Below are 14,041 nucleotides of genomic sequence, written 5' to 3'. Positions count from 1 at the left end.
GGGTCCCACCTTCCCTGAAAGAGAGCCCAGTGATCCTAAAATCTGAATCCCTCTCTCCTGCACCATTTCCTTAGCCACATGTTAAAGAGGGGTAACTTTGAAGGTATGAGACGTGAATTAGCTAAGATAGACTGGCAAATGACACTTAAAGGATTGACAGTGGATATGCAATGGCAAGCATTTAAAGGTTGCATGGATGAACTACAACAATTGTTCATCCCAGTTTGGCAAAAGAATAAATCAAGGAAGGTAGTGCACCCGTGGCTAACAAGAGAAATTAGGGATAGTATCAATTCCAAAGAAGAAGGATACAAATTAGCCAGAGAAAGTGGCTCACCTGAGGACTGGGAGAAATTCAGAGTTCAGCAGAGGAGGACAAAGGGCTTAATTAGGAAGGGGAAAAAAGATTATGAGAGAAAACTGGCAGGGAACATAAAAACGGACTGTAAAAGCTTTTATAGATATGTAAAAAGGAAAAGACTGGTAAAGACAAATGTAGGTCCCCTGCAGACAGAAACAGGTGAATTGATTATGGAGAGCAAGGACATGGCAGACCAATTGAATAGTTACTTTGGTTCTGTCTTCACTAAGGAGGACGTAAATAATCTTCCAGAAATAGTAAGGGACAGAGGGTCCAGTGGGATGGAGGAACTGAGCGAAATACATGTTAGTAGGGAAGTGGTGTTAGGTAAATTGAAGGGATTGAAGGCAGATAAATCCCCAGGGCCAGATGGTCTGCATCCTAGAGTGCTTAAGGAAGTAGCCCAAGAAATAGTGGATGCATTAGTGATAATTTTTCAAAACTCGTTAGATTCTGGACTAATTCCTGAGGATTGGAGGGTGGCTAATGTAATCCCACTTTTTAAAAAAGGAGGGAGAGAGAAACCAGGGAATTATAGATTGGTTAGCCTAACGTCGGTGGTGGGGAAACTGCTGGAGTCAGTTATCAAGGATGTGATAACAGCACATTTGGAAAGCGGTGAAATGATTGGACAAAGTCAGCATGGATTTGTGAAAGGAAAATCATGTCTGACGAATCTCATAGAATTTTTTGAGGATGTAACTAGTAGAGTGGATAGGGGAGAACCAGTGGATGTGGTATATTTGGATTTTCAAAAGGCTTTTGACAAGGTCCCACACAGGAGATTAGTGTGCAAACTTAAAGCACACGGTATTGGGGGTAAGGTATTGATGTGGGTGGAAAATTGGTTAGCAGACAGGAAGCAAAGAGTGGGAATAAACGGGACCTTTTCAGAATGGCAGGCGGTGACTAGTGGGGTACCGCAAGGCTCAGTGCTGGGACCCCAGTTGTTTACAATATATATTAATGACTTGGATGAGGGAATTAAATGCAGCATCTCCAAGTTTGCGGATGACACGAAGCTGGGTGGCAGTGTTAGCAGTGAGGAGGATGCTAAGAGGATGCAGGGTGACTTGGATAGGTTAGGTGAGTGGGCAAATTCATGGCAGATGCAATTTAATGTGGATAAATGTGAAGTTATCCACTTTGGTGGCAAAAATAGGAAAACAGATTATTATCTGAATGGTGGCCGATTAGGAAAAGGGGAGGTGCAACGAGACCTGGGTGTCATTATACACCAGTCATTGAAAGTGGGCATGCAGGTACAGCAGGCGGTGAAAAAGGCGAATGGTATGCTGGCATTTATAGCGAGAGGATTCGAGTACAGGAGCAGGGAGGTACTACTGCAGTTGTACAAGGCCTTGGTGAGACCACTCCTGGAGTATTGTGTGCAGTTTTGGTCCCCTAATCTGAGGAAAGACATCTTTGCCATAGAGGGAGTACAAAGAAGGTTCACCAGATTGATTCCTGGGATGGCAGGACTTTCATATGAAGAAAGACTGGATGAACTGGGCTTGTACTCGTTGGAATTTAGAAGATTGAGGGGGGATCTGATTGAAACGTATAAGATCCTAAAGGGATTGGACAGGCTAGATGCAGGAAGATTGTTCCCGATGTTGGGGAAGTCCAGAACGAGGGGTCACAGTTTGAGGATAGAGGGGAAGCCTTTTAGGACCGAGATTAGGAAAAACTTCTTCACACAGAGAGTGGTGAATCTGTGGAATTCTCTGCCACAGGAAACAGTTGAGGCCAGTTCATTGGCTATATTTAAGAGGGAGTTAGATATGGCCCTTGTGGCTACGGGGGTCAGGGGGTACGGAGGGAAGGCTGGGGCGGGGTTCTGAGTTGGATGATCAGCCATGATCATAATAAATGGCGGTGCAGGCTCGAAGGGCCGAATGGCCTACTCCTGCACCTATTTTCTATGTTTCTATGTTGAACTGTATGACCTTTCTATTCCTGGCCTCACTTGCACGTGGCATGGGTGGCAATCCTGAGATCATAACCCTGGATGTCCTGTTCTTTATCTTAGCACCTATCCTCCTGAACTCATTGGCAGGACCTTGTCACCCTTTCTACCCATGTCATTGGTATCAACATAGACCACGGCCTCTGACTGCTTTCCCCTCCTGCTGTGGACTCAATCCGAGATGTCCGGGAGGCCACATACCATCAGTAAATCTCGTTCTCGTTCACAGAACCTCCTTACTCTTCCCCTAACCAATGAATCCCCTTTCTCTACAGTTCACCTCCTTTCTCCTCCCTTGCCTTCTGAGCTACAGAGCCAGACTCAGTGCCAGAGACCTGACCGCTGTGTCTTTCCTCTGCTAGGTCATCCCCGACCCCCAAACAGTATCCAAAGTGGTATACTTGTTGTTAAGGAAATATATTTTTCTTATCAACCCCTTTCTCCTGCCTTCTCCCCAAAGCCGTTGACACCCTCACTAATTAAATACCTATCCATCTTCCCTTAAATATGCTCAATGACTTGGCCTCCATAGCTGTCTGTGGCAAAGAAATTCCTCAAATTCACCACCCTCTAGCAAAAGCAATTCCTCCTCATGGGCCTGTATTATCATGGCTTTGAAGAATGAGGAGCAATCGCATTGAAAATATCAAATTCTTAGAGAGTTTGACAGGGTCAAAGGTGAGAGTTTGCTCCCTGTCAGGAGACACTAAAAGGAGGGTCATGGTCTCATGCTATGGGTTGTTCATTTTAGGACTTCAGGGGATCATACTTTATACTTTATTGTCGCCAAACAATTAGTACTAGAACGTACAATCATCACAGCGACATTTGAATCTGCGCTTCACACTCCCTGGATTACAAATATTAAATTTTAAAAATATTTAAAATAGTTAAAATTAGTAAATATTAAAAATTTAAATTATAAATCATAAATAGAAAATAGAAAAATGGGAAGTAAGGTAGTGCAAAAAAACCAAGAGGCAGGACTGGATTTTGGAGGGTACGGCCCAGATCCAGGTCAGGATCCATTCAGCAGTCTCATCACAGTTGGAAAGGAGCTGTTCCCAAATCCGGCTGTATGAGTCTTCAAGCACCTGAACCTCCTTCCGGAGGGAAGAGGGACTAAAAGTCTGTTGGCTGGGTGGGTCGTGTCCTTAATTATCCTGGCAGCACTTCTCCAACAGCGTGTGGTGTAAAGTGAGTTCATGGACGGAAGATTGGTTTCTGTGATGTGCTGCGCCATGTTCACGATCTTCTGCAGCTTCTTTCGGTCTTGGACAGGACAACTTCCATACCAGGTTGTGATGCACCCCAGAAGAATGCTTTCTACGGTGCATCTATAAAAATTAGTGAGGGTTTTAGAGGTCAGGCCAAATTTCTTTAGTTTTCTCAGGAAGTAAAGGCGCTGGTGGGCCTTCTTGGCAGTGAACTCTGCTTGGTTGGACCAAGTCAGGTCATTTGTGATATTGACCCCGAGGAACTTAAAGCTTTTGACCTGTTCCACTTGCGCACCACCGATATAAATTGGGTCGTGCAGTCCACTACTCCTTCTGAAGTCAACAACCAATTCCTTCGTCTTGCTGACGTTGAAGGATAGGTTATTGTCTTCACACTATGCCACCAGGTTCTTAATTTCCTCTCTGTACTCAAACTCATCATTACCTGAGATACTGCCTACAATTGTTGGGTCATCAGCAAACTTATATATTGAGTTTGATGGAAACTTGGCTACAGAATCATGGGTGTACAGAGAGTACAGCAAGGGGCTGAGTACACAGCCTTGTGGGGCACCAGTGCTCAGAGTGATTGTAGAGCAGGGATCCCCAACCTTTTTTGCACTGCGGACTGGATTAATATTGACAAACAATATTTTTGTAGACCGGCCGAACCGGGGGGGGGGGGGGGCGGGTAGGGTTGCCAACAGACAAGAGTAGCAGTCAAATACGTTGTGTTTACCCAGAGAAAGACTACAATGACTATGAAGCCTTGCGCGGGCACCAGTGCGCATACGTGTACCAGCCGATTTTTTTTCTGCAAATCGTTTTTGGTGATTCTGTTCGGGGGGGGTGTTAATCACGACTGGAATATAGGTGATAAGCAGCTAATACACTCAATTTTGTTTCTAAAAGGGTTTATCTAACGAACTTAATATTAAACACACAGCGCATATTTTCCTCGCATGAATATAGCGATCAGTCAATTATCAGGGGAGGACAGGGGAGCTTGAAGTAAGTGTTGAGCGAACTTCCAGTAGAAGTGGTAGAGGCAGGTTTGATATTATCATTTAAAGAAATATTGGATAGGTATATGGACAGGAAAGGAATAGAGGGTTATGGGCTGAGTGCAGGTCAGCAGGACTAGGTGAGAGTAGCGTTCGGCATGGACTACAAGGGGCGAGATCACCTGTTTCCGTGCTGTAATTATTATATGGTTATATAAGTAAGTCAATAGCATCATCACGTTTTAAGTAACGTTTGGATATTAAACACACAGCTCATATTTTCCTCGTATGAACATATAAAATCATTGCAACACACCAATATCGCTGAATCAGTGGGAGCCCTGGGCTTGTTTTCCTGCAACAAGACGGTCCTATCGAGGGGTGATGGGAGACAGCGATATTCGAAGGGGATTCCTTATGTCCAGTCTGTTCCACAGTTTAGTTTTCGTTGCATTCATTGCAGAAAACTCTGCTTCGCAGAAAAATGTTGGAAATGAAAGCAACGTTTTCAGTGCTTTCGTGTCTATCTCAGGATATTTAGCCTTGACTTTGATCCAGAATGCCGTCAGAGATGTTATATCAAACATACTTTTCAGCCCGCCGTCATTTGCAAGCTCGAGGAGTTGATCTCCCTCCCGCGCTGACATGGATGATGCGCAGGTAATGACCTCGCATGCGTTCAAGCTCAACAGTGTGCGTGACAAGGAATGAGGAAAGGTGCAGCTGACTCATATCGCCAAATCATATCGTTTTCTCACGGCCCGGTAGCGCATGCTTTACGGCCCGGTGGTTGGGGACCACTGTTGTAGAGGAGAGCTTGTCCCCTATTTTTACAGCCTGGGTCCTGTCTGTGAGGAAGTTAAAGATCCAGCTGCAGATCTGAGTGCTAAGGCCCAGGTTCTGGAGCTTAGGAATCAGTTTATTTGGAATGATGGTATTAAAGGCAGAGCTGCAGTTAATGAAAAGGAGCCTTACGTATGCGTCTTTATTCTCCAGGTGTTCTAAGGAGGAATGTAGGGCCAGGGAGGTGGCATCTGCCGTTGACCTGTTGCTCCGGTAGGCGAATTGCAAAGCGTCGAGGTTGACCGGTAGGCTGTGGTTGATGTGTGCCATAACCAATCTCTCGAAGCACTTCATAGCAATTGATGTCAGAGCCACAGGTCGATAGTCATTCAGGCATGCCACCTTGCTCTTCTTCGGCACTGGGATTATCATTGCCTTCTTAAAACACGAGGGGATCTTAGACTGAAGCAAGGAGCAGTTGAAGATGTCAGCAAACACTCCAGCTAGCTCGCTTGCACAGGCCCAGAGAACCCGTCCTGGGATGCCATCTGGGCCCGTCGCCTTCCTTGGATTTATCTTCAGGAAGGCCCTTCTAACGTCCTCCTTGGTGACGATGAATCTCGATGCCACCAGGTCCGGTTCATCCAGAGTGATCAGGACGCTCCTCTTCTGTTCGAATCTTGCGTAAAATATGTTAAGTTTGTCAGGAAGAGAAGTGCCATAGTTATTGATATTCCCAGCCTTTTCTTTGCACTCGGTGATCTCATTTCGACCCTGCCATAGTCTACTGGCATCCCTTTGGTTAGCCTGTGTTTCCAACTTGGCTCGATATTGCCTCTTGGCGCCCTTAATGGCTTTCTAGAGTTCACGCCTGGATTCTGTGTAGCGACTGGTATCCCTGGACCTAAAAGCCGCAGCTCTAGCCTTTAAAAGGGACTTGACCTCATAATTCATCCAAGGTTTCTGGTTAGGGAATACCCGGATCGTCTTGTGAGACATGCAGTCCTCCGTGCATTTCCCAATAAAGTCCGTGACAGCTGAGGCATACTCATCGAGGTTAGCTGCCGAGTCCTTGAATACTTACCAGTCCACCGATTCAAAGCAGTCACGGAGGACCTCATCCGTTTCCTCCGTCCAACACGACACTGCTTTTGACACTGTGACCTCCCGCTGCAGTTTCTGTTTGTAAGCCGGGAGGAGGAGTACGGACTGATGGTCCGATTTTCCGAAGTGAGGTCATGGGACGGAACGGTAGTTATCCCTGACTGCTGTGTAGCAGTGGTCAAGTATATTCGGGCCTCTAGTGGGGCAGGAGACATGTTGGTATAATTTGGGCAGCGCCTTTCTGAGGTTGGCCTGGTTAAAGTCCCCGGCTGTAATGAGCAAAGCCTCCAGATATCTGGTCTCAAGTTCACTGATGTTGGCATATAGTAGGTTCAGAGCACACTCCATGTCCGCCTGGGGGGAATGTAGACCACTGTCAGTATGATTGAGGTGAATTCCCGTGGCAGATAGTAGGGACGACACTTCACCAACAGGTGTTCCAGGTCCGGGCTGCAGGAGCTTGTCAGTGCCACTGTGTCCGAGCACCACCCAGTGTTGATCAGTAGGCAGACACCACCTCCCCTCGTCTTGCCTGAAGACGTCGTGCGGTCCATCCGATGGATTGAAAACCCCTCCGGTCGCATGGCACAGTCGGGGGTGGCAGGGGAGAGCCAGGTCTCGGTGAAACAGAATACACAGCAGTTCTACATCTCCCTGCAGTAGGTGAGTCTCCCTTTAAGATCATCTCCCTTTAAGTTCTCTATGGCATGCAGATTAGCTAGTAGCATGGTGGGCATAGGGACCCCGAAGCCCTTCAGCTTCTTTTCCCACACTTCCTCGGTAAACAGTGCATCTTTCCAGGTTTCCATCAATGCAGTGTGTTGTTGTCAGCTCTTTGAGGTTGGTGGACGCATCCCGCGGGAATCGCGTCGTCGTGCGCTCCGGGTCGGGCCGAGTAACTGGGGAGGCTCCGCTGCCACTTCCAGCTGTCGGGAGCCCAGACTGTTGATTGGGTTGGGCCCTGAAGCTGACACGTATACCCGGATGGCCGGGCTCCTTGTTGAAACAAGTCCTTACGCCGAGTCACTGTTGCGGAGGCCTCCGCTCCAGTCGAGCCTCGGGCTCGATTTCCGTGGTCGGCGGCGGAGGCCTCACTTCCGGCAGCAATGCATGGCCACCAACGGGGCTTTACGGTGGTCGCTCCAGGGAAGCATCTAGGGCACCTTGAGGTCTCTGCCGTCACTTCTGTGCGGTCGTCTGCTCCGGAGAGATGCTGGTCGGAAGGGGCCGTGTCTACAAGCGCTCCGGCACGATAGCAGACCGCGGGTCTCCGGGAACGTGGTGCGCCTCGTTGGTCGGGTCCAAGTGTGGTCCGGAGTTTAAGAAGCAGTTCTAGCGCGGTGGTCTTCAGCTCGGTCAGTACCTTCGCCAGGGTGTTGTTGATCTTTATCTTTCTAAATTGGAGGTTTATAAGGGTTGCTCGGGTATAGGATAGTGGAGAGGGCAGTTTTCTCGGGAGAGCACGTGCGAAGTCGCCAGGCACCGGCGCCATCATATAGGAAAGTAGGTGAGATAGAGGATTCCCCTTGGTCTTACTGAATGGTGGAGTACTGCCAAAAGGCTGTATGGCCCTCTTCTCAAAGGCAAGCTTATTATCACGTACATGTATGCACAGGTGCAATGAAAAACTTACTTGCAACTGCATCACAGGCACAGAGTATCAGGCAGATCACGTTCTGCTCCCATTCCCAATGTCTTCGTGGTTTCAAACCGGAGCTGCAAGTTGGCTGTGAGGTAAATCATCCGGCTTCCTCTCCTTCGGGGCAGATGGGCTGTACATTTGGCGGTTATGCTTTGATGGTATTTGAAAGAACCTATTTTGGATCTGCCTGAGCATGTGGTTGCAGTGTCAACTTTGTGATTGGATTGGAATCTCTCTCACTCTCTCTTTCCCTCATCGGTTAAATTGATATTTGTTGAATCATAATCTTATTTATTTATTTAAACAGATCCTTCCAGCTCATTCAGGTGCATCGGCCTGCAACCCACCTATTTAAAACTAGCCTAATCAGGGGACAATTTTAATGACCAATTAACTGATACATCTTTGGACTGTGGGAGGAAACCAGAGCACCCGGAGGAAACCTATGCAGTTCACAGAAAGAACATACGTACTCCTTACAGATGGCACTGGAATTGAACTCCAAACTCTGAAACACCTCGAGCTGTAATAACCTCACACTAACCACCACTCTACTGTGGCGCACAAATCTATCTAATTTCTCAAGCTAACTGTTGTTAAATGTCTCCCTCTGCCTTCCTATCCCTCTAGATTTTTGCATTCGTGAGGTTACAGGAAAACCAATGGCATTAATTAGAAAAAGTAAGTTTGATACTTTTATTTTTGACTTCTGGTATTGGTTTAGCACAAAGTCAAATGCCCTTCAGACACTGAAGGTTAGAAAGAGAAGCAGAAAGTGCTGGGAATACTCGGCATGACAGGCAGCTTCTACGGAGTGGAAAACAGGGTTAATGTGTCAGGATAATAATCAGGACTAGCTATTATTTATTCATTTAGCGATTCTGCGCAGATGAGGCCTTTCTGGCCCTTTGAGCCACGATGCCCCAGAAACACCTGACACACCCGACGAACCCTAACCTGATCACGGGACAATTTACAATGACCACTTAACTGTCTTTGGACTGTGGGAGGAAACCAGAGCACCCAGAGAAAACCCACACGTTCCAGAGGGAGGACATAAAGAGAATCCTTACAGAATTGCGCTGGAATTGAACACTAAACTCGGGGATGCCTCGAGCTGTAATAGCGTCACACTAACCGCTATACTACTGTGGTGCACAACCCTAATGATTATGAGCCATCCCTGCTTGGCTTTTAACTGAAGGCAAGTTACAATATTACTTTGGGTCTGGGATCAGATGAAGGCCACATCAGATTCCAATAAGCAGTAACAATGTCTCATACAGTATCTCCTTCATCTTTGCATATCCTGTGAGCAACTGTGCGTAATTCTGGTTGTCCTGTTACAGAAAGGATGTGAAGGCTTTGGAAAAACTGCAGAAGAGGTTCACCAGAATGCTGAGTGAATAAGGAAAGGCTGGACAAACTTGAGTGGTTTTCTCTAGAGCGTTGGAGGCTCAGGGGAGATTTGTTAGAAGTTTATAAGATTATGCAAGGCATCGACAGGGTAGACAATCAGAATCTTTTTCCTAGGGTAGAATTGCCAAGTGTTAAATGACTTATGTTTAAGGTGAGAGGGGAAAAAGTTAAAGCCAGTTTATTACTTACAAAGTGGTGGATGCTTGGAACAGTTTGGCAGAAGTTCTGGTGGAAGCAGATACGATGGTGGTGTTTAAGAGATCGTTAGCCAGACACATGAATCAGCAGGGAATGGAGGGATATGGATTATGGACAGGCAGATTTGATGTAGTTTAATTCAGCGTCACGTTCAGCAGAGACATCATGGATCAAAGGGCCTGTTTCTGTGCTGTACTCTTCAATGTTCCATCCGTTCCTTGAAAGAGCGGCAAAAAGCCCCGTTCAATGCCGAAAGGACTCTTTTTAACACTTAACCATGGGTTAGATAGATGACTAAAAAAGAAGTGTAATGTGATTTTGTAGGGCCACGGTTTGGAAGGATGACATGACCAGTTGTACAATTAAGTGAGCTATTTCTGTCTTTAATCTTTGTGGAATTCTGTGGGAGAGTTCCGTCCAGATTCTGTTGCCATTTTCCTGTAGAGAGACGCTGTGCTTAATAACTAAGTACAGCAAACTGTTTGGCTCAGTTTGCGTTTGTATCTGACTAAGCTTTTTGTCATGGAGGTCATCTCAGAACACATAGCACTGTCACACTAAATTAATTACAGGTTCCTGAGCTCTTTGAATTCGTTTTACTTTAATGTTTCTAATATTGTTTGTTCAATGATGTTGTTCAGAAAAGCCAAGGATCGAAACCCAGAGACTAGTTTCTGGTGTACAGGATCATAAACACAAGAAATGTTGCTGATGCTAGGAATCCTGAACAGTGCAAACAAAATGCTGCAGGAACTCAGCAAATCAGGCAGCATCTATGGAGGGGAATAAACAGTTGACGGGCTGACTGACTCCTGATGATGGTCTTGGCCCAAAACGTCTCCATAGATGCTGACTGACCTGTTGAGTTCCTACAGTATGTTGCTCTGGTGTGCAGGAGGTCTTTTAATTGCCTAACTGAATTAAAATTAAGTAAAAATAATAGTTCAATATGCTTTTTAAATAAGCTTTTCTCAATGAAGCACTTTGTTTATAATCAATAGTTTATCTTGTGAGTTGCTGTTATTTCTTTTTAGATATCTCCTTCTCAAAGTCACTGCTCAACTTATTAATACCTTGTTTCTTTTTCATTTGATTTTGACTTTCCAGTTAATCAGGGCTTACTACTCTTAGTTATTCTGACATTTTGCCTGGTGCTATATAACAAATTTCACAACACGCCGCTCTACGAGGAAGAGACAGGTGAGCAATCTTCTCTTGTATAGAGGGCAGGGTTCCAGCTCGATGTAGTTGGATAACGGATGTATTTTAACTTTGAAGCCGTTTGACATGAGATGCATTATATGAATTGATGAAAATTTTCCTTTAAAGAGTCCTAGAGTCCTAGAGCACTACACACAGAAGCTGGTCCTTTGGCCCATCTGGTCGATGCCAAGTCCCATCGACCTGCTCCTGGACCACAGCCCTTCATACTCCTCCTGTCCATGTACCTAGCCAACCTTCTCTTAAGTGCTGAAATCAAACTTGCATCCACCACGTCCACTGGTAGCTCGTTCCACGTTCTCACCATCCTCTGAGTGAAGAAGTTCCCCTTAAATATTTCATGGTTCACTTTTAACCTATGACCTCTAGTTCTAGTCTCACCCAACCTCCGTGGAAAAAGCCTGCTTGCATTTACCCTATCTACACTCCTCATAACTTTGCATACCTTTGTCAAAAGGTGTTTGTTAGAATTCTTGCCTCTGATTCAGAATATTGTGTTCACATCCCTGTCCAGATACTTGAGATCAATAATCTAGGCTCACAGTGGAACACTGAGGGAGTCAGTGCTCTGTCAGGGATGTTATGGCAAATCAATTGACGCCTCCCCTCTCAGGTGGATGGAAGACATCTTATGGCACTACCTTTAAAAAATAGCAGAGAGATTTTTCACTGGTATCATGACCAATATTTATACCTCAACCAGTAGCCTGTTTCTATCTCATTGGTGTTTGATATGAAGACATGATGAAAAGAGGCATAGTGAGAGTGGACAGCCAGAGTCTTTTCTCAAGGGCAGAAGTGGCTAATAAGAGGCTGAATGGAGGAAAGTATCGGGGGATGTCAGAGGTAGGTTTTTTACACAGAGAATGGTGTGTGCGTGAAACACCCTGCTACGGGTGGTGGTAGAGGCTGATACAGAAGGATCATTTAAGAAACTCTTGGATAGGCACGTGGATAGTAGAAAACTAGAGAGTTAAGCTGGTTTGATTGATCTTGGAGTACGTGAAAAGGTTGTGTGCCAAAGGCCCTGTACAATACTGCATTGTATATATGTTCTACGTTCTATGTTCTAAGAAATTACACTGCAATGAAATTACATTATATTGCAATAATCCTTTGAACATTTTGGCTTTAAGATGTGTTGGGACAAGATGGAACCATAGAAACGTATGTTTTAACATTAAGGTAAATGATATTGTGACACTGGTGAACTGGTATCAGTTTTGAAAGTCCAAGATGCCTAAATTGATACAAGACACAAGAACAAGAGCAACACACATAAAAGTTGCTGGGGAACTCAGCAGGCCAGGCAGCATCTGTAGGAAGAGGTACAGTCGACGTTTCGGGCCGAGACCCTTCGTCAGGACTAACTGAAAGAAGAGCTAGTAAGAGATTTGAAAGTGGGAGGGGGAAGGGGAGATCCAAAATGATAGGAGAAGACAAGAGGGGGAGGGATGGAGCCAAGAGCTGGACAGGTGATTGGCAAAAGGGATATGAGAGGATCATGGGACAGGAGGCCTAGGGAGAAGGAAAAGGGGGAGGGGGGGAAAACCCAGAGGATGGGCAAGGGGTATAGTGAGAGGGACATAGTGAGAAAAAGGAGAGGGAGAAAAAGAATATATATGTATAAATAAATAACAGATGGGGTACAAAGGGGAGGTGGGGCACTAACGGAAGTTAGAGAAGTCAATGTTCATGCCATCAGGTTGGAGGCTACCCAGACAGAATATAAGGTGTCCAACCTGAGTGTGGCTTCATCTTTACAGTAGAGGAGGCCGTGGATAGACATATCAGAATGGGAATGGGAGGTGGAATTAAAATGTGTGGCCACTGGGAGATCCTGCTGTCTCTGGTGGACAGAGTGTAGGTGTTCAGCAAAATGGTCTCCCAGTCTGCGTTGGGAACAAGAGCATTCACTTCAGTACAGATAAACACAGATACACTCAGTGGCCATGTTGTTAGGTATACCTGTACACCTGCTTGTTAATGCAAATATCTGATCAGCCAATCATGTAGCAGCAACTCAATGCATTAAAGCATGTAGACATGGTCAAGAGGTTGAGCTGTGATTCAGACCAAACCTCAGAATGAGGAAGAAATGTGATCTAAATGACTTTGACCGTGGAATGATTTTTGGTGGCAGACAGGGTGATTTGAGTACCTCAGAAACTGCTGATTTCCTGGGCTTGTCAAGCATAACGGTCCCTGGAGTTTACAGGAGAATGGTGTGAAAAACAAAAAACATCCAGTAAGTGGTAGTTCAGTGGGTGAAAATGCCTTGTTAATGAGAGAGGTCAGAGGAGAATGGCCAGACTGGTTCAAGCTGGCAGGAAGGTAACAGTAACTCAAATAACCAAGTGTTACAACAGTGGTGTGCGGAAGAGCATTTCTGAATTCACAACACATCGAACCTTGAAGTGGATGGGCTACAGCAGCAGAAGACAACAAATATACTCTCAGTGGTCACTTTATTAGACACAGGAGGTACCTAATAAAGTAGCCATTGAGTGTATGTCCTCTCATATTAGCCACTGGGAAAAAGGTACTGGCTCTCCACTCTATGCATCTTATCATATTATACACCTCTATCAAGTTGCCTCTCATCCTCTTTCTCTCAAAAGCATTCTATGCTCAAGAACATCTGGATGCCTCTGTGCTTCACTCTGTAAGCATATGAAGGAGAAAGAAATAAAGGGCTATGGTTGGTTGAACTTATAAAGTAGTAAGCACGCCAAGCCAAAGAGCTATTGGACCCATTAGACTGAGCTGGTTGTTCACTAGGTTGTGGAGCTATGTCATTTTGTGGGATTATTAAATTTGTCTCTACTTTTCTCTCTTCATGAAGACTAATTGTGCTTTTACCATCAGCTGAAGAACTGGATTCTCAAACCCCACATAGTCCAGTCCATACAGCAGAGGAAAGCAAAGATGATTCTGTAGAAGATCTCATACCTATCATAATATGTGCTGCGGAGGATCGAATGGGAGGAACAATAGCAACAATTAATAGCATCTACAGTAACACCAAGGCCAAAGTCTTTTTCTACATAATCACTGTGAGAGACTCTCTTAGCCATCTAAGGTAACATCATTGTATCAGATGCTAATTTTAGATCAATTCTG

The 14,041-nt window shown here is 45.4% G+C and overlaps 1 protein-coding gene across 3 annotated transcripts in view; it reads left to right on the top strand.

The window, feature by feature from the left end:
* Window positions 1-14,041, top strand: part of glt8d2 (glycosyltransferase 8 domain containing 2) — a 69,293-nt gene that overhangs the window by 34,957 nt on the left and 20,295 nt on the right. For all 3 annotated transcript variants that reach the window (XM_063059719.1, XM_063059721.1, XM_063059720.1), the window contains 3 exons: window positions 8,711-8,761; window positions 10,805-10,897; window positions 13,787-14,000. In XM_063059719.1, coding sequence (XP_062915789.1) covers window positions 8,711-8,761; window positions 10,805-10,897; window positions 13,787-14,000 — 358 coding nt within the window. The remainder of the gene's footprint in view (window positions 1-8,710; window positions 8,762-10,804; window positions 10,898-13,786; window positions 14,001-14,041) is intronic.

This window comes from Mobula hypostoma, chromosome 9 (assembly GCF_963921235.1).
Source record: "Mobula hypostoma chromosome 9, sMobHyp1.1, whole genome shotgun sequence".
NCBI lineage: Eukaryota > Metazoa > Chordata > Chondrichthyes > Myliobatiformes > Myliobatidae > Mobula > Mobula hypostoma.
This window is presented reverse-complemented; position numbering and strand designations above follow the sequence as displayed.